At 44.0% G+C, this 21,357-nt stretch overlaps 2 protein-coding genes across 2 annotated transcripts in view; both read right to left on the bottom strand.

Annotated features, from left to right (window-relative positions):
* Positions 1-4,385, bottom strand: part of Tll2 (tolloid-like 2) — a 115,517-nt gene extending 111,132 nt beyond the window's left edge. Inside the window, 1 exon segment of the mRNA NM_001191898.2 lies at positions 3,959-4,385. Within this exon segment, the coding sequence (NP_001178827.1) occupies positions 3,959-4,133 (175 nt within the window). The 5' untranslated portion in view covers positions 4,134-4,385.
* Positions 4,386-8,276: 3,891 nt separating this feature from the next.
* The window catches only part of Tm9sf3 (transmembrane 9 superfamily member 3), a 52,790-nt gene continuing 39,709 nt past the window's right edge, over positions 8,277-21,357 (bottom strand). The window contains exons 11-15 of the mRNA NM_001427812.1: positions 19,777-19,845; positions 15,644-15,790; positions 14,725-14,808; positions 14,537-14,613; positions 8,277-12,556 (exon numbers count right to left, since the gene is read on the bottom strand). Coding sequence (NP_001414741.1) covers positions 12,489-12,556; positions 14,537-14,613; positions 14,725-14,808; positions 15,644-15,790; positions 19,777-19,845 — 445 coding nt within the window. The 3' untranslated portion in view covers positions 8,277-12,488. The remainder of the gene's footprint in view (positions 12,557-14,536; positions 14,614-14,724; positions 14,809-15,643; positions 15,791-19,776; positions 19,846-21,357) is intronic.

Below are 21,357 nucleotides of genomic sequence, written 5' to 3' on the forward strand. Positions count from 1 at the left end.
CGGGTCCGGGAGCTCTCAGGTGGATTGCAGCCCCTCAGCGTCAATCCTGCAGGTCTTTCTAGCTGACAGACACACACCTCCCTATCTGTTCTTAATCCACTAAGGCACAGTTGTAATGGTTCACCAGACAGGCTGTTGTATACCAAGTTAGGGGTGAGTTCTTCCCCAAAAATAGAGCGGGAAACTAATATAAACCACAAAGGGCTACACACTTCGGGTTTATTTCAGTCTTCTCTTCCCTGGATAGACGATTCTAGGAGGTACTTGGAGGATACTAAGAAGCCCTGGAGGGCCCAAAGCTCACCACCTAGACAGAGCAGCCATCTGAATCTCAATCCCTGATTGAATTCTTCTTCCCTGCCTTATACTTTCAGCTCCCTCCCTGCTGTTCCTGGTTCACCCTCCTACCCACACAGTCTACACACACGTCCTTGGTTGTGGCCCTGCTTCCTAAAGAAGCCAGCTAAAACCGGCTCCTGGTTACATCACAAGGCAAAAGATTTTGCTCCCACCTTCATTTTGCAGATACGGAGAGTGAGATAGAAGCAGGGGCAGGGGTGAAGTGAGGTACAAAGCCCTGGCTTCACTCCACTGAGGATGAGGGGATGAGGGCAGGCAGACAGGGACAACGGCCAGCATGGAGATACAGAAAATGTCTGAGCTCTTGTACAGTGCCTAACTATGTGGCAGTATCTAGGGAAAAGCCAGTAATGAACCTGTGGACCCACAGACACTGTGCCCAGGAGCCCATGGCTGCCCCCCATCTGCATGCCAGGGAAGGTTCCCACTCCCCCATCGACTGACTTAGTAACCACCCTCTTTGCAGAGTCAAATGTTAGTACATTTAGAATTGACAGTTTAAAACGGCATCCAAAGCTTCAGTCATGAAGATGTTCTTTCAACACGTCTCTAGAAAATCTGTTTATAATGTACCCAACACTAGACATATCTTTCTATGCACTCTAATCTGTCATAAATCCATTCCTGTCCATGACGAGGACACAAAGACATAGGGGGAGCAAGGGTCTTGCTCCAGGTCATGCAGCTGGTATACAGCAGAGTAGGTGGGGGTCATTAATGGTTGTTCATGGTAAAGTGGTAGAAGTGTTAACCAGAACGTGTCGAGGGTGGTAAATAAACCCAAGAGGGGTTGCTACATGTACTGCAGTCCACGTCACTTTGATGGCTAGGCTGGAACAAAAGCCACAGAAACACAGGACACCGAACAGAGAGGAGGTAGGGGACTCGTGTACAAGTCCCTACTTGGTGTCATGTGGGTTCAGGGTAAGACAGGTGATCCATCAAGAGGGGCGTTTCCTGGTTAGCAAGACGTCATGACAGGCAAAGGCACTGCTACCAAGCCTTGTCACCTGAGTTGGACCCCGGGACCACACAGAAGGAGAGAACCGACTTCCGAAAGGCGTCCTCTGACCTGCACACTCGTGCCATGGCACACCAGTGCACCCCACCTGAACATAAAATAAATGAAAAAATGCAATTTAAAAATATTTAAGAAGTGAGACAGATCTGTCAGCTTAGAGTCCAAACAAATTCAATATGTCCATTCTATAGAGGAAAAACCAAGGCCCAGAGCAGACACAACTTGTCCACTGATAGGTGGTGAAGAGCCAGGCCGCTCCTTCTGTACTATGGACGCATAATGGAATGGAGAGCCACCTGGGGAAGGGATAGGTGGGAAATGGTTTATATGTGAAGCTCTGAAGCAGGGGCCAGGAGCTGGCCTTCTGATGAGAGCTTCCAGGAGGTTAGCGTTTCCTGGAGGTAGAGGCCCTTTCTGAAGGTAAGCTCTAAACACGCTACCAGGAAGTGCAGTTCCCCCTAGTGGGGAAGCTGTTTTTTCACTAAGACTTTGGCAAAGTGCACTGGCTTTTTTGCTTTCCTTAAGGGTGCTCCCTACAGGACAGAATTCTGAGGAGGATCGGCAGCCTGAGTCGCATCCTCGCTGTCTCCCTTGCTATCACTCTCTCTCTTCTGGTTGCTCTTAGCACCAGGTTAGTCCAGGGAGAGTCCCAGGGTGGGAGTGGGGCCTGGAAGGCTCCAAGGATGGTTGTAGAGGATGCTGGGCCACACTCGGGCCTCTCTACTCTCCAGCCCTGACTGCTCATCCCGTCCAGTCTATGAACAGTCAGAGTATTCATGTCCCTGTTCCCAACATTTTCTCTGAAATCACAGCACAACCAATAGGCAAACTTGCCTCAGGTTGTCCCTAGAGGCTCAGACCAGGTGGGAAGTTGCAGTCAGATCTGTATCTTTCCCTCTGGATCTGCAGCATCTAGACTAGTATCCTACATACATGAGGCACCCAGCCTGTTCCTCAAACCAATCTCCCTTCTGGCCCCACTGGCCCCTACTAGCCCCATAGGGCAGCTGGTCTGGATCTGACAGGTGTGACTGCTCCTGTTCACCTCCACCTCATTTCAAGCTTAGGTGCTCTCTTTTTAGGACCAGGCCACCATTCTAACCGTGCTCAGACCATCCTGACTGGATGTCATTTAGGCCGCGGTGCCTTCGTTTATCCGGAAATCACTCTTTATTTCCCTCCCGGGACCTCAATTATAGGTGGATTCTTCAGGCATCTTCCCAGTGGTGAAGACCAGGTCCCTCACACCCAGCTTTACCTTCAATACGCACAGGCCCTCTGGTCTCAGGAAAACACAAGGCTTTCCTAGACCTCAGACACCATGCACTATGAAGTGACTCAGCCTACATGCTAGAACCACCTCAGTAATTGTAAAAATAAAGACAACACCTAATTGATTCCAATGACAAGAAATTCCCACATGAGCCCTCTCATTTATCTTCCGATTTAGAGTTGAGGAAAGGAGGCTGGGAGAGGTCTCTACGAACTGAGGGACTGACATGCATTGTCCAGACCTGGTGGGCCACTGTGCCCAGAGGAACCACTCTGACCACCTCAAGTATCCTCAAGGCTTCTCTCTTGCCTCCTATCTCTTATTTTCGCCCACCGGAAGTGAAACAGGTTGGGCAATGGACAAAGGAAAACACTACTGGTGGGTCCCGACCACCATCCAGGAACAGCCTCAAGATGGTCTTGAGTTCTGCACCTCCCTGGGTCCCCAGCTAGTAACTGCCCCATCTAGCTCCTGACTTTGGATATGCTTGGGTCTTTGGGGGGACAGACACTTAGGAACCTTTGCTGGGATGCTTCATCATCATCATCACCACCACCACCACCCCACCCCATCCCAATCAGGGTTCGTAGCTGGAGGGAAACAGGAATTGTAGCTGGGGCAAAGGTTTGCACTCAAAGGCCGGCGCACCGGGTGCTGTCCTGGGGCGCAGCTTCCTGCTGGAATTAGAACACCTGCTGACTTCCATCTCAGTCCGGTGCTGAGGAGACTGCCGGGGCTAGGGGGAAGGCTGGAGCAATTCAAGTCGTGGGCATCCTCCCTAGGCGACCCTTCCTTCTGCCTCCTGTGAAGCTTTTCTGCTTCTAATCTCTTCCCAAGAGTAACTACAGATCTTGGGAAACTTCGCGGGAAACTTCCAATTTCTGTGAACTCCGATGAAGCCAGCTACTCTATCTGAGCCTGGAGCGCCGCGCCCAGCCAGGCTCGACTCCTGCAGTGTCTGGAGGTAACGGGTGCCTAGAGGCTGACAGGCGACCTGAGCCCACCGTGCGCCATACAGGCTTTGCTTGCCACAGCTGCCAGGATTCCCAATGGGACCGCTCCTGAGGCCGCCACCCGTTGTGCACTGATTAACCTGGGACCAGGATGTCCTCCCTGGACTTGGAGGAGTATTAAAGCAATTTCCCCGAACAAATTGTCGTCTTCCACACACCCCCCACCCCTTCCCGCGAGAGCCCGGGACATCTCCCAGGAGCGGAGTGGTCCCCTTGCCCACCACTCATTTGCATTTCAAAGGCAAACTTCTGCCCGACTTGCCCGGAGACTGGGACAGCGGTGGTACCTACCAGCTTTGCAGGGGTCGTGGTATTGCAGCTGCTGCTCCTGCTCCGTGCCCTCCTCGCCTTCCAAGGCCCCGTAATCCAACGCGACATCCGAGTGGTCCCCAGTCACTTCAGCACGGAGGAGTAGCGGTAGCAGCAACAGTAGCACCAGGGTGCCAAGAGCGGTCGCCTGAGGCATAGTGACAAGGGGTCGCTGGGGCCCGAGGGACTTAACGTGCACAGAAAGCTCAGATCCAGCGAGACACCACGTTCAGGGTCGGTTGTGGTGGTTGCTGCTTGGCTGCCAGGCACCGGTAGGGTACGGAGCAAGCCCAGTAAGGCGTTCCTGTCTGGTCTGGACACCGGAGAAGCCGCTGCTCAACACGACTTGCCCAGAGGCCAAGGCTGCGGTGGCTGTGATTGTGTTGGCGGCGGTAGCGGTAGGAACAGTGGCCGCTCCGCCCCTCTCCACCAGGGCTGGACCACACGCCCTCTCCAAGGGCCCCGGACAGCCAATCACTTATGCGCCCTAGGCGAGGCCCCTCCTCTTCCCTGCACCTCAGTAACTTCGGAGGAACCCGAGCAAAGATGCTGACAAGTGTTTGGCCCTTGGGGCGCGCGCCCACCTGGCCAAATACAATCTTGTTTTGACGCTGTCGTGCAGGCAGTAATGCTCCTCAACACTGAGGCTAGGCTTCGCGCCCTACCTCATTCTAGTAACTCATTTCACAACTCCCCGATGCGCGCCTGGCAGGACGCAGGAGGGCCAGCAGCTTGGTGTGAGCAGTCCTGTACACCTCACTGCCAACTTCGTGCTTTCGAAATTTGCTTCTCTGCAGTACGCAGTGTGTCTCACATGCCTCAGCAAAGGGGGAAAAATGAGGAGCAGGATTCTCTGTTTTCAACAGCCACGGTCCCGCCAGCACAGGTGCATGCTGCAGCGCCCACCAAATCCAAAGTTGTGGGTGGGACTCTAAGGAATAACAAGGGTGACCTTATCCTTCAGTAAAACTGTCCCAGGCTGGGAGGCTTTTGGTAGTCAAAAACTCACAAACGAACAACACTGTTATTTATAGTTACAGACATACCAAGCAAGCCTTGCCGTTAGTTTGATAAAATAAAAATGAGTGATTCTTTAAATCTGGTTATTTTTGTGCCAGTGAAAAACATGCAAATTATTTAGATAATCAGACGTTATTTGAAACCCACTTATGTGATGTACTGTCAATGTAAAAGCTGTCAGAACTGATCCACGCTGACATACGCTATTGTCACAAGGATTTTCAAAGGTCTTTTTTATACAAGTAAATTGCCCTAATCGAGCGCCACAGCGCATCGGTGTGCTATGAAGATTCGTGAGAAGTCACACCCAGAAACTTTTCTAAAAATTTTAACTGCAAGAAGATGGGCTAAATTTCTCTTTGGGGCTTTTTACCACATGGTTTCATAGCTGTTAAATGACAAAGCAGTGAACAGGTCCAACAACACTGGGCTTTACATCTGGTTCCAAATGTCTCACATTAGCGTCATGAGCCTCATCCATTAACTAGAATAAATCCTTCAGACCAGGGCAAGCCATGATCAATCAACCATCACAAGAGTGCTACATGAAGTATTTTATTTTGTTCTGAATCTCACATAGAAATGGACCCTGTCTGAGGCTGCCATCAAACAAGCACAGGAATTATAGCCAGGTTGGGCAAGATCTGCTAGGAACTGGCAGGTGAGAGGAGGGGACTTGAGGGGAAAAGCTGGCACCAAATGGCAAGGAAGGCCAAGTGGCCACTAAACCTTAGGTGTAGGAGGTTGAATGGCATTTTTGCCTGACTGCTGGAAGGAGTCAAACCCGACGCCCGAGTTCACTATATGCACCTCAACGAAGGTCACCACCTGTCAGGAGACACATCCACAAAATCGACTTCTAAAGGGCTAACAAACTTGTGACACTTCCAGGCTCCCAGATGGCCCTATGAAAACAGCCAACTGGCTTCCCCACTAACAGAGAATTCTGGAAACAGACATTAGAGGCTGGTCTTTGGCATGCATGGAAGCTGGAGCTTTTACTGCCCCTAATGGCCACCTGGTGGGTGGGCTGCCAGTCTTCTCATCACTACCCTTCATCCAAATATTTGGAAGACCCATGCTGGAGATTGTGAGCTGTTCGGCTGTGTGTAAGGCTTGCTTGGATGCTTCTCGGGCTACTGACCAATAGATTAAGCAGCAACTGTTGAGGTTGTCAGGAAGTTCAAATGGGAATGACTGAAGTGCAATGTTCAATACTCTGATCAGTTCTACAGCTCCATTCCACCGTTACACACAATAGCCTCATAGCAAGCTAATTTGGATTGAAATTTTTCCTTTTGTGAGGCAGGGTTTCTATGTAGCCCCGGCTGTCCTAAAACATGCTACATATACCAGCTGGCCTCAGATTCAGAGATCCCCCTGCCTCTGCTTCTTGAGTGCTGGGAGTAAAGGCACACAATACATGCTCACTTTCCTCTTGACAGGCTCTTGCCAACGTGACCTCAAACTTGTGGTAATCCTCCTGTCTTAGCTTCTAAGTGATGGGATTATAGGCCTGTATCGTCATGTTCTGCACAAATAAACTAAAAACTGTATTTCAAATCTAAATCCAGGGTTGGTTGGAGAGATGGCTCATCAGTCAAGAGCACTGGCTGCTCTCCCAGGACTTTGGTTTAATGCTCAGCTCCACCAACATCTGGAACTACAATCCCCTTTTTGGCCTCCTCGGGCACCAGGCACACATAGTGGTACAGGCATATGTGTAGGCAAAACACTTACACATACAAAATAAACAAGTCTAAATCTCCTGGGGAAAGTGGAAGTCGATTTAGAGCAGGCTTTATGACCGCAAACTGCTCAACTTGGCTCTACTCTCCATGCTCATGTGTTACCCTTCAGCATTGTTGGCCCTGTGGGAAATCTCTAAGTGGTCGTTTAAGTCTGTGTCCTGACTGGCTTGTCACATCATCATTCCTCTGCCCAAATGCACCCGATTATTTTCAGCTGCTCAGACCCCTTCAGATCTACATTGAATCTGCTTTACCTCCCTACCTGGGCCAATTTCCCATCCCCACCTCACCTCAGAACAGGCAGTGAATCTTGGAACTGTGTTAGGCTCTCTGCTGGCTCATTCCTTCCTTTCCACCACTGAGGTGACACGCTGAGCTCTCTAAAGAAGATACTTAGTTACTGTTACAATCACCATGTCTCTAAGACCATCTTAGCTCAAGGTGGTAGCATCCTAGGCCTTCCATCGCCTCAAAGCTTCCTTTAGCCTTCATGTATCCCGGATGCCCAATGCCTCTCAAGTTCTACGCTTGCAGCCTTCAACATCTACAATCACCCAACAGTCTTACCTCTTCCCACTTCTATGGCTCTCTCTAGAACACTTGGGTGGCCACAGACCTGCACCCTGTTTACACACACATCTACGGAGCGTAAGCACTTCGGATCTGCCCTACTAAAGCTAATTTCAGTTGGCCTGACTAAACTAACCCAACCTGAATCAAGTGTATCTCTGTAGACTACTTTCCCAGGACTTCACGATTAGTCCTGTAGTAATGACTTAGACTGAACTACTGTGAGCTAACGAAAACCAGCCACTTATAACTCTCCCTCAAGTCTAAAAAAAAATCCTGTTCATAGAAAACTTTGAAAGTGTAAATCATTTCAGACAAATATTTCAAGTAATTCACAGACCCCACTTGGCTGAATATAGGCCCATTTGTAATAAATTATGCTGAGTAGTTCCACTTTCTTCTGAAATCCAGAAGCTGGGTATGTAACAACAGGCTTCCTTCTAAGGCACAGAATCTATGCCTAGTTTTCCAACCAGACACGATCAGAAGTCAGCGAAACCTACATTAACCAACCTATATGGCTGACAGTGGTGCAAAGCTTATCTATAAGCAGTAAAAGAGAACAGAAAACACAACAGTTTTAAGAAGGAATCTTACTCTTCCCACTTTCCTGTGCATCCTTTTCTTTACAACGCAGAAGAGGCAGGCATGGGGACTGGCCCTGAAACATCAAACCCTTCATCCCGGGAGTCAGCAAACTGTGCTGCTGGCCACTTCTGCTGTCACACCTGGTCACGTCCTAGAGCTCTGTGTGCATGTATGCATGTATGTATGTAATGCCGGAGTTCTCACGCAGACCACATGGGACCCTGACAACTGCTGAGTCCTGAGTTGCCTAACTGTGGGACGATGCCATCAGTCACAACCTGGCAGGCAGGCTGATGATGCCAAGTCATCTTACCCCTCATGCCTCAGTTTACCTATTTCACAAAGGAAAGAAAGCAAGCATCCAAGGGAAGTACATTTAATTTTTTATTACTTTAAAAAAAAAACTCCAACTTTAGATAAATTAACAGACTAGATTAGAATTCAATTGTGTCTGATACATCATATGAGGGATTTCTAGTACTAAAAAGCCAACTGGAATACACAAACCCAGTGTGTATAAAATGGAAGTCACAAGGGCGAACACCATGTCTTCCCACCTGCTGACTGCCCATGGAGGTTGTAGGTTCAAGGTGAGCACAGATGAGAAGCCCAAATGAGACTGTTTGTACAGAAAAACTCTGCTGTCCTTCAGAGAACCTTTTATCTCCTGACATTTAGCTCCAACTTACAGCATTTATAAATTTGCAAACAACCTAAGCTAGTGAGGGGTAATCACAAACTGTGCCTCGCCTAGTCCACCTAACTGTGAAATAAGTTCTGACCTTTGCACACTGCACACAGGAGGGACGTTAAATGAGGCAGCCTTTAGGCATGCTCATCTAGACCGTAAGGCATGCAGAACATGTGCAGGTGTGTGCCCCTCTTCTGTTCTACCCTAGATTTCTAGTCTAGTCTTCAATACTTCAATACCAATCCTCCGATCGCTAACACCTTCACTAACACACAGCTTAGCTACAGAATCATACATGAGAGAAAACATGAACATCTGTGCTTCTGCACATCCTCCTCCTCTCACATGTTCCAGAGAGAGAGAGAGAGAGAGAGAGAGAGAGAGAGGGAGAGGGAGAGGGAGAGGGAGAAGCACTAAAATGTTCACATCTCAACTTAAAACCCAGATGTAGGTTTCTACAAAAGGCTTTTGCCCATAGAATTCACATATAGAAGCCCTTCGGTATGTAGCTATTCCTAAACAAATTACATTAATATACTTTTTCCTTTTTATACTTGTAAAAATTCAGTAAGTTTAAAAATAACCTCTGCAGGACATTTGGCATAGAGTGATTAGTAAACATTTAGGAAACAAATGCTTTATCAAAATGAGCACAACTTGTGGATAAACCCTTAAAACAAGAGCTTTCGGAAGAACTGGAATCTGCAGCAACTACCGTTAGAAAGAGGGCCACCCATCGCTAGTGGAAACACACAAGTACACCAGCCGTGAGGCACACACAGCACATACAATGATTCTACGGGCATGGGTTTCTCCACAAACCATTGCGGTGGTCTGGGAGTCTACACAATACACTAGCACACTTGAGCATCTCTCTAGTCAGCTCCTTACTGCTTTTTCCTGCTTTTGTACTTGGGAGGCCAGCATAAGGATGCCAGTTTCTAGTGTAATTAATATTCAGGAAGCATGCTTAAAGATACAAAGTATGTTCTTAGTTTTTGATAATATTCAAACTATCAGCTGACAAACTGAGCAGATATTAGTAAACTAAATACAGCATTAATGGAGTACAAAAGCCCATCCTAATTAACATAAGTGATATTGTTTGAACTATTCTACTAACCGAGAACTAGTGAGAGCTAAGTCACCTGCGACCTACATCTTTTTCAAGGTATACATTTATGTCACCCCTGTGTGAAATTATAAACCAATCAATACAAGTCATTTTATAAAGGATCTTTCAAAGCAATTTATATCCATTTTAATGCTCTTAATACATTTAAAAATTATTTTTCATTGCAGACTTCAAAGAACTCCAGAGTTCCACCTAAACACAGCAGAACAAATATGTGCACCTGAAACCTCCATGTTCTCTGAAAACCCCACACCTTACCTGCATATGATTATGAAAAACATTTTATTAAGGCAAAAACTAGCTGTCCAACTTATGTATACTCTATTAGACAGAGAGTGTTGCCTCGTTTTTAGAATAGAATGTCATATCGTGCAAGACAGTCCTGACACTATGTAGCTGAGGGTACCTTTGCACTTCTGATCCCCCTGCCTCTACCTGCTGAACACTAGGATTGCAAACACACGCTGTCACGCCCAGTTTACACAGTGTGGGGCTGAAGCCCAGTTTTATATAAGCTGAGCAAGCGCTGAGCTACACCCCCAGCATGTAGACTACACCCCCAGCATGTAGACTACACCCCCAGCATGTAGACTAATGTTTAAAAGTTACACAGAATAAACAAACAGTGCTCTTTATCAAGACCATAAGGTCAGGCAAGAAACAGAAATAAGAATTAGTAGGTGACATTGAACCCAAGATTCTGGGTTAAAGATGACTGACCATAGCTCTATTCACACTGCTTACAGCTCTTACCCCACACCCTAAAGATGTCACATGCCTCAGCTTAAGACACAGAGTCCATTGATTTATAGAAATAAGTCATGTAACCATGAATGCATGTTTCACACGAAGTGTAACACAGATGACCCAAGTCTTTCTAAAACCATCAATATACAGTAGAGTTTTGGGAATCTGCAGAGCAAACTACTAAAGCAGAAACTCAATGGTTCTAGGAAAACTTCACAATATGGGCAGATCCTGAAAATATATGTGCAAATGAAAATAATTTCTTTGAGATTACTGTAGCCTTTATTTATCACCCATTAAATGAGCTAACATTACGGTCCCTTCTACTTTACATGGCACAGCAATCCAATGAATGTTCAGACTTGTATGTCACAATTTTATATAAAAAAAGATACTTATACTTTCTAACTGTATGTAGCCAAGCATTCACTTTGTTTTTTTTTCTCCTGAAGCGGTGTCTTCTAGAGTAGAACAGAACTCAGAGTGAGCAGTAACTCACTCTCGAGCCCGTTCTCAAATTCATCACAAGCTTCCTTCCGCCTTACCTCCCGTGGTCCTACGATTATAGGCATCAACTATCACACCTGGCTCTGAGTCTGGGGATTTTAATAGGTGTCCTCTATATTTAAAAAGTATGCTTTATATTTTATTTTTTAAAAATTGGATTCTATGATGTGGCCTTCTGAGCAGGTTCTTCAAATTATAAACACATCTACTGTCACAAAACAATTTGGTCAGGAAATTTTATTTGAACATTCTAAAGCAAGAATGCTTCAGATGTTACTTAAATGTCCCAGACAGGATTAACAAAATTAAATGTTTCTAAATTACAAATTTAGCTCCAGTAGGAGTTTCATAAAAGAAGAAAACAACCCCCTCCCAAAAGAAGTATGACACACACATTCTGAAGAAACCCCAATGTTTCATGCAATGGTAGGCAAGATGTAGAAGGCCACCCAAACCCATCTGTTTCTACACCAGTCATCACCCCGAAGAGTCCTCCAGTCAATCTGTACATCCAAATGCATCCGGGAACCTACACCTACAAGACATTATTAATGTTATATACATTTATTGCCCCCCTTGGTTTTTTTAATAATTTCTTATGTAAAGCCTTCATTGAAACCCCAAAAAAAAAAAAAAAAAAGGATGTAAGACTAACTTGGGGGTAGGGAGGGGAAGATAATCACTTTAGACATTCAGTTAAAATGTAAATTATCTAAATCTCCAAATGTTTAATAAAAACAAGCATCTTCTCCATTTAACACCTTGCTTGTTAACTGTACAGTAAATTGTATTATAGAGAGTACATCTCTATTTTCATACTGTATCTTCTTTGGATGGAATTGAGAAAGCTGGTTAATTTTAAGATAAATAAATGAGATTGATCCAACTAAGATTAAGATGACAGCAGATATATTCCATGCAGAATTTAATAGTTTTTAATTTGTTTAAAAAAAAAAGATGCAGTTGAATGGAGGGACGACCAAAACAGGTCAAAAAGAACCCAGGTTCAATATATAAAAACGTCCCACAGCACATCAACAATGGCAGTAAAAATAAGAGAAAAAGTAATCTTTCTGGAACATCATTTTTCAATACATAGAAACACCAAGTGCCAGGAAGATTTCTGCGTATGGAATTTTAGCATCCGAGTTTCCCTCTAGTTATTTTATTGGAACAAATGCTTTAAATAAACTATTTGTCCTCTTCACTGAAGAGAGCTGGTCTATTTCATCTTTAATGAGCTAGTTTGGGGAAGATTAGCCATGTACTGTAGTAAAGCCTACTGCATAAAATCCAAGCATCTGCTGTGAACAGTTGGAGAAAGCAGTCAGTAAGAACCTAGGATCAATGGAAACAGATGTTACTTGAAGCCATCCACAACAGAGACCCACAAAGTACCCAGTGTTAAGCCCAAATCTCTTCTTGCAATTATTCTTCTTTTCTGTGCAAGTTCCACCCTCGTGAAAGAGAAACTGATCCGAAGTTCCAGGCTGTCTCAGGTGTCTAGTCAATTTTCACATTAGTATAGATTTTTCGAACAAAGGCACTTGTTCCCATGTAACCGATTGCTCCTGCAAAAATAAAATGACATATTTTTAAACAATGGGACTAGGGTCTGCCATTCACAAATATTAAAATGTTCTCTGTTCTAGAGAGTTCTACTCCTTTTTCAAGGTAATGTCTTTATGTTGGCATTCCAGAGTAATGTCTCTCTGAATTTCTTAAATGGTATCATTTGCTTTAAAAGCATCTGTTACAGCCAAACCTACCCTATTATTTAGAGTCAAATCACAATTACTATAAGTACGGTCAGTAACTGTGGATTAATGAGGCTCACAAAAGAGTGACTTGATACTGACAGATCCAGCCCATTACAGCACTATTACTTTTTTAATTTAATTTAATTTTTTTTCTTGGACAACAGTCTTTCTATGTAGCCCTGATGATCTTTGACTTCTGGAACCTTCTGCCTTAGCTGTGTAGGTGCTGGTATTAGAAGTGTGAATGACCATGCATGGCAATATCAATATATACTTCCCAAACCATACAGAGCTGTAAGAAGAAGTAACGAGGGAAGCTTCGGAAACTGAGAGAAGCAAGACCAAGAAGTGTTGAAGCTCTAGGGAAAGTACTTTCTATGTCTCCTTTTCATATGTAGGTTATAAAAGCTGCACAAAGATCATATACTTCAGGGAATACACAAAAGAGAGAAGTAAGTGGCTCAGGAGTTTTAAACTACTGGTTTCAAACAATGACTCTTAAATAGGGTTCACAATTTCAGACAGCATTTTTAATGACATATTAACCTTCTGTGTCTGAAAGACCCCAGCACATGGAAGTTACTGAATGATCATTTGTTGACTAAGTGAATGAATGAACAAACCAAGTAGTCTGTTTAGACAAACACTTGGGGATACTTTTCTTTTGCTTTTTAAACTCAAAGACTCTGGATAGGTGATCAACGACTACTTTTCACTGGATTTATTCCTTAAAAATTTTAAATTAATTTTCTCTGAATTAATTAATTAGTGCACAACCTGACTCGTCACTCTTCTAACAGTACCAGGGATCGGCTCCAAGGGGTTTTGCATGCACTCTGACAAGCACTCTGAGCTACACCCACATCCATGAACCAATTGTATTCACTGAATTGGCAAATCTCAAGGTAACAAAACAGATGAGCAAAAGCTTTCTTTATAAAGGAATCTCTGCTAGCAAACAGAAGATTTAGAGTATTACAGAGGACTGAAACCACCTAAGGTGGGCAAGAACTATGGATGGCTTCCAACTTCATATGCACACATCTGTGTCTCCAATAGAAATCTACAACCCTCTGCTCTAACATCCTTGGATGAGCACTGAGTATGAAAGGTTTATTTAGCTTGAACTAGTATTTTATAGGAAGCTTGCAACAGGGTTACATGGCAAGACTTCAGGGATACGATCAGCCAAGTCCACCATGGAGAACTGAACAGGTATGCTGCACCTGCTGCCAGTAGCCTGTGCTGCCTTCCAGATGCTGGATCTTCCCAACAGAAATCATTCAGGCAACACCTGACACCTGCTGACAAAGCAACCCTTCCAATGACCACACGCTTTAAAAGGCCAATGTTAAAGCAGCGTGTGCCACACACCTGCAACCCTCACTACCTAGGCTGAGGCCAGAGGACCATCTCCTTACTGACGTTTAAGCCTAGCCTGAGCAATGCAGCAAACACAGCATCAAAACAAGACAATTCCCACTGAACGAGAAATTAATCACAGTAATTCTGTGCTATGTAGCATGATTAGAATATATACAAAAATTGAAATTAATCAGCCAGCAGGACAGATTTTAAGGGAGAGTCAAAAAGCATGAAGGCAAACTTCTGAATTCATTTTGGTGTTCCTGATAAAGCAAAAGAACAGGATTCGTTAGTTTTTATTTAATTATTATTGGGAGAGTCATTTGGGCCACACAGCCCATGAAGGTCAGAAGACAATTCTTTGGAGTCGGTTCTCTGGTTCCAGTGATCAGACTGGTTTGTTAGGCTTGAGAAGAAAACACTTACCACACATTATCCCCAAGGCTGTGCTAAATACCGCCATATATCCAAAGTAAAATGATGTTTGAAATAAGCCATACATCCTACAATACAAGAAAATAACAGTCAACACATAGATTTTTCTTTCAGTCTGAGGCTTTACGTTTTAAGGGACAAGTATAGTTTCCTAGACATGAGAGAAAAACTCAACTTACTTTGTTTTGAAAAAATAGTAGTAAAAGGAATACATGTAAACATAGATTGCAGTTGATGCAGCAGAGAGGAAACTTGTCCATTGCCTGAAATAAAAACCAGAATTAAAACAAATTATGCTTTTCGAAAGAATAGCACTTGGGGTTGGGGATTTGGCTCAGTGGCAGAGCGCTTGCCTAGGAAGCGCAAGGCCCTGGGTTCGGTCCCCAGCTCCGAAAAAAAAAAAAAGAACCGAAAGAATAGCACTCAAAATTATAAGGCAGAGAAGTTTACAAAAATAGTCTTTGTAATTCTGTATGCTTAAAAACAAATACTTGTACCTGATACTTAAATAGTAACAGAGCAGAGCCAAGCAACTAGGAATTCCCGAGTCTGGTCAGGTTCTTTGAATGACTTAAAATATTCCAGTTCCCTTTTTAAACTGAAGTTTAAAACAGAAAGATGCTTCTTCCCAAGCTCAATGTAGAACACTTTGCAGAACTATTTCAAACAGGACAAAGAGTTCTGACTAACTTTCCCATAAACTTCTCATCGTACTTACAACCAGAGAAGCAGCTTCCCTCTCTTCTTTATTTCACTCCTCCTTTCATTTGCTGCCCCAGGGCTGGGACTGCGAGTGTGCCCTGCCCTGCCCAGGCCTCTGTTCTCTCAAGCAGCACAATCTGCAGTCCTCTCTTCAGCTTAACAAGTGTTAGAGGCAAACCTATTTTAATATATTAACATATTGGCTGAGTGTGGTGACACACCTTTAGTCCCAGGACCTGGGAGGCAGAGGCAGGAGGATATCTTTGAGTTTGAGGACAGCCTAGTCTATATAGCAAGTTCCAGTATAGCCAGAGCTGCTTAACAGAGACCCTGTCTCCAAGACCAAACAATAAAAAAGATACTATAATCCTGAGAGGGTCTACTGGTAGCACTTACCACCTATAGTCCTCTGCATTTAGCAGGAAGTATGTGCAGACGATGGTCACACAGACAGTCACAATGCACAGGATGACCAGCACCAGCATCATGAAACCATAGACATAGTAGATCTTATATGCCCAGAAGGACGTGAAGATGAAGTACCTGACAAGAGGCAATGAGGACATCCTTGAAGCTCATCTGCCCTCACGGCAAGTTATCTTGGCTCTCGCCTTTATGTCAACTTGTTATCATCCTTCCAAGTAACTCCCAACAGTTTCTCTTAACTCTCATTTATTAAATATTAAAAAGATTTATTCTTTTTAAAGAGCAGACTCTTTAAAAAGGCATTTATGTCTGAGCAAAATGACTAAATTAGCAGCTTACAGAAGTTAAAATGTGAGTTAGACATACGGCTGAGCAGGTAAGAGCACTGACTGCTCTTCCAGAGGTCCTGAGTTCAATTCCCAGCAACCACATGGTGGCTCACAGCCATCTGTAATGGGGTCCGATGCCCTCTTCTGGTGTGTCTGAAGACAGCAACAGTGCACTCACATATTTAAAACAAGCAAATCTTAAAAAAAGAAAAGGTAAAATGTGGAAGGGAACAAATGAGAACAGCCCCGATCTACATCTGTGAAACAAAGCCAATCCCTTCATTCTTCCATTTTTTAAGACACGACACTCCCAAGTAACATATTTCACATTTTATAAAACATTCTATTAAATAGAAAAACAAGTGATAAACTAAGAATATACAGAATTAGAAAAGAAAACAAACTAGGAAGCCCAAGTTGGACAGAGACTGGCACTGTCTTTAGAGGACAGTGGGAGAAAGAGCAGCAATATTTTTCATTAAGAAGAAAAAAAAATCTCTTTAAAAACCATTGCTTGAACATCCTTAATTCAGAACACAGTTCTTTAGTTCTTTTTAAAAAAATTCTCTCCTGTTTTGTAATCCACTTATTCAATCACATATCCTTTCAAAAACTATTTACAAATCCCTTGTTACAGATGAAGGGGTGACATGAGAAAGTTTGGAGGGAAGAAGGGAAGGGGGAAATCATGTAATTATATGCAATCTCAAAAAAATAAAATAAAATAAGACATTTATTTTATGCACTTCCCTTTAAAGCAAGCGAGCAGTAAAGATGAGCATTGTAGGGAACATCACTACTGTCTAGGAGGTTACTCTCTGGGGAAAACTCGTGACGAGCCAACCCCGGCCTCCGATGTGCACTCCACGAGGGCAGCTCCTATACAGGCCTGGGTGAGGCGCTGGCAATGCAGTGAGGACTGGACCAGGCCCGTGGGGGTGGGGTGGGGAGCCAGCAGAAACTCAAATAGGAAACAACAGAAGCAGGGGACTGGCTCTAAACAAAGGAATTCATTAGGTAAATAAGCAAACTAAATATTCTGGGGACAGCAGACACTGCTTAAAGCACTGAACTGCTCTTGCAGAGGACCTGAATTTGATTCCAGCATCTACACGGCGGCTCCCACCCTCTGTAGCTCCAGTTTCAGGGGATCTGACGCCCTCCTCTGGCCTCCACAGGCACCAGGCAAGCACACAGTGCACACATGCATAATGAATGTAGGCAAGTATTCACACACATACATGTAAAAGGTAGGCAAGTATTCACACACATACATGTAAAAGGACAGAAACAAACAAGAACAAAACCCCTCAAAACCTTCATCATGGCCGGATCTTCAACAAAAGGGCAAAAACTAAGAGAATGAAAAGAATCAGCCCCTAGGAACCTCCAGCTGGCCACAACATGGAGGGAGCGTATGATCTCACTTCAATGGAAAGTCCTTAGCAAAGAATGGTATGAAAAGACTCAAAGGTAAAACATATAAACACAATAAAACAAGAAACCTAGACTGACAAGTTAAACATGTCACTCCAGGAGGACAGGGTGTGAGGAAACCAAAATCAACATGATCTGAGAGAGCAGAGGAGTTAACGTAAGAGAGAGCCTAGGCAAGCAGGAGAGGCTATGACCTCAAGTTACTAGGAGAACTGGAGTGAGGGGAAAAAGTAAAGGGTAAGTCGAAGTGAGGCTTGTCAGAGAAGTACAGAGTTCCGAATTGGTTCTATTAAAAAAGAGTGACATTGTCCAGTCTCTTCCAGGTACCCACAAATTCCTGAAGGATACTCACAGCTGATAGGCAACAAAAGACACCTATCTATTTATGTATTTATACTTAGGAGTTGTGCTGGTTATGCTCTGTCAACCTCACACAAGCTAGAATAATCTGGGGAAAAGTTGCTCAATTGGGAGAATGCCTCCATCAGACTGGAGAATGCCTCCATCAGACTGGCTTGTAGGCAAGCCTTTGGGGCATTTTCTGGTTGATATGAGAAGGCCAAGGACACTGCAGGAAGTGCTACCCCTGGGCAGGTGCTATTGGGTTATACAAGATAGTAGGCGGAGCAAGCCACAGGAGCAAGCCAGTAAGCAGGATTCAGTTTCTGCCTCCAGGTTCCTGTCCTGACTTTCACTGTGGATTGCGACTGGGATGTATATGCCAACTACATCCATCTCCCCAAGCTGGTATTTTATCAGCAAAAAAAAAAAAAAATTAAAAAAAAAAGCAAACTGAGGCATAAAAATTGTACCAGGAATGAGCACATTGCTGTAACAGACCTATGTTGTTATGGGAGAATTCTGAAAGGAGTCTGGAACATTAGGCTGAAAAGCCACAGAATGAGTGTTCAGGACTTTATGGGCTGTTGTGGGAACTTGAAAATAATGCTGAGAAAGTGCAGATGATGGAGAACCGGCTTATGAAGTTTCAGAGGAAGTTTTGAGAATCCCTCAAATAGTCAGCCTATTGGGCTTTTTCTGTAGGTTCTTTGAATTAAGAATCTGTGCTTTCTGGTGAACTGGTGCTTATGAATCAGCTGTGATTAACAAGAGACACCCACCCCCGAAGTGAAACCTTTGCCTTCCTGAGCAATTGAAGCTGGTTAATTAAAGGAACAGCATCACTAAAGTGAAGTCATCTGGGAGTATTTCCTTGGTGTCAGCACAAATGGTTGTGGTTTGAAGAGGCCAAAGCTGCATCTGGCTGCATCTCTAGCTGGCAGCTGAACTGTAACATGTGGCACGAAAGCTCAGGACTGGAGAGGTCAAGGAGAGAAGTGGAGGCTGGCACGGCAAGAGGCCAGAGGCCTTACTGACGGTGCAGCCCCAGCATAAGCAGTGCTGCGCAGTGAGCCACTGTGGAGCCTACGAGCTTGCTCTGTGGGGGGCAGAGCCAGAGCAGTGGGAATGCCCAAGCACTGGAGCCCAGAAGGTTGTGAGTGAACCACAGGTGCTTGACACCGAGCGGTCTGCACTGTTAAGGGTCTGGGTTTGGTCTGAATTGATTAGGACTGTGCCCTCGCTGGTTCTTCTCTCTCAAGAGTAAAACAGAAGCTTGATTTTAGAAGAGTATACAGTTGACATTTTGGATTTTTAAAGGATTCTTAGATGTTTAAATGTTGAAAAATTTTAATGTTTAAACACTATAGGACTTTTATAGTTAGTTATGTTTTATATTGTGCGACTAATATGAGATCTTGGGGATAAGCAAAAAGGGAAAATTATGGTTAAATGGTGATGTATTTGTGTGTCAAGCGGATAAAGGGTCAACTGTGCTGATTAAACTTTTGTTTTTAGTTTTTGTTTTTGTTAGCTTGACACCAGATAGGATAATCTGGGGGGGGGGGGGGGGGACTGAGAAAATGCCTTTATCAGATTGGCTTGTAAGCAAGCCTTTGGGGCCTTTTCTCGTAAAATGATTGATTTAAGAAGGCTGGGACCACCGCAGGCAGTGGAGCAGGACTGAACAGAACAGGCTGCATAAGCCATGGAGAACAAGCCAGGAAGCAGGGCTCTTCCTGATCTGTCTCAGCTCCTGCTTCCAGGTGCCCGCTGTCCTCTTCATGATGTACTGTGACTTAGACTTTCTAACCCTGAGTTAAATAAAATTATTTCTTTACAAAAGTTAGCAACCTCAGTATTTTATCACAGATGTGCAGAACTGACTTCAGAAAGACCACCTTATCTGATGACTCTGTACCAATCTAACAGACTCTAATTCTTAAATTCTTGTCATAACTAAATCTTTCAAAACACAAAAATGTTGTCGAAACTTACATTTCAATAAAGATTGAGCCAAAAGGTAAAATTCCTCCCAGGCAAACAATAACTGCAGGCTCCATGAACCTGGAAAATATTAAAATTAACATTACATTTCTAGCACGATTTTCATAATATGTACAAATCTCAATTAATAGGTGGCATTTCATACTTTAAAATTCATGTCAATGGATAAAGACAAACCAATAAAAAGAAAAATCAAAATCCAAACAGGCATAAAAATGTGAGTGAGACTTCAAATTCATCACTTACATCCAGTATTAAAAAGCCTGAGTGAAGGGGCTGGGGATTTAGCTCAGTGGTAGAGCGCTTACCTAGGAAGCGCAAGGCCCTGGGTTCGGTCCCCAGCTCCGAAAAAAAGAACCAAAAAAAAAAAAGCCTGAGTGAAGTATTTGAGGAAGACACACTGTTTCTACTGGCAGAACAAAAAACACATTATTTACTCCCAGTTTCCCAATTTTTGTAACTTCTGAGAATTCTATATGCATTTACTTACAGAAATTCAAAGGGGGAGGGGAAAAAAGAAGAAGTCCAGTGGCCCCTGATCTGAAACAAGTTCTCTTAAACAGCCTTGCCAGCTCTTTCCACTTTCTTCTTGGCTCTGATTCCCTTCCAACAGATTAAATAACAGACATATTGTCTGTTCTGATTCGTGAGGATAAAAGACTAAGAGTGAAAATTCAAGCCTCGTCCCTCTAGTCAACGCTCCTAGAATGAAATCGCTGATTCTCTACCTGGAATGCTTTCACTTCATGTTCTCCTCCCAGCAGGCACGGGCAGTTCTCAAAGCCTCGCTTTCCTTTGTATTTCAGAATGACTGACTCTCCTTCCCCCATCGGGATGACTCAACGTCCCCCACCACAGAACTGACTACACTGTACTGTGACTCTCTACTGACTTACAGCAGATATCACTTGCCTAGGTCTTCCCAAGACCTAGAACAGCATCTGGACAAGCAAAGATAGCAAACTGTTAACTCTGGGGTGAGCAAACTAAACAAACAAAACAACAACAAAAACAATCTCAAAACAAGAAAAGACAGAAAGAAAAAGGCAAACTTAAAGTCATTTATTATCGTTTTCCTTGTTTTTATAGAAAGCCAAGGTCCTCAGGTTAAAACTGATCCATCCTAGGTAACCATCCCGTATGATTTTGGTTCCCAAATGGTTAAAAACCAACAAGAAAATGATGCCACAGTCGAGCCTTCCTACACCTCCAGTGGCTATGGATGGATGAGGGCACACGTTGCTTAGCCTCTCCCTAACGCACTTCTCAAAGACCTCCCCGGCTTCTGACTAGGCTTCTCCTTTTCTTCCCAGCAATGAGTTGAGCACAAGAATATTAACGGGACCTAGTAATATAATACCGACTTAGGGGAAAGTAGTTTAAAAACGCTTTCTGAAAGTTTCTTATCGTACCAACATAACAAACACAAGCACATAGTAAGTAATTCCTAAAATTGGAATAGGTCACTCTCCTTCTAATCAAAGCTTTTAGACTATGGGTCATAAAACTGAATGTGTATGTTGTAAAAATTCAACAAGAGTAAAAGGTTTGGGAACATTCAATGACCAAAAA

Source organism: Rattus norvegicus, chromosome 1, assembly GCF_036323735.1.
Source record: "Rattus norvegicus strain BN/NHsdMcwi chromosome 1, GRCr8, whole genome shotgun sequence".
In the NCBI taxonomy this organism is placed as follows: domain Eukaryota; kingdom Metazoa; phylum Chordata; class Mammalia; order Rodentia; family Muridae; genus Rattus; species Rattus norvegicus.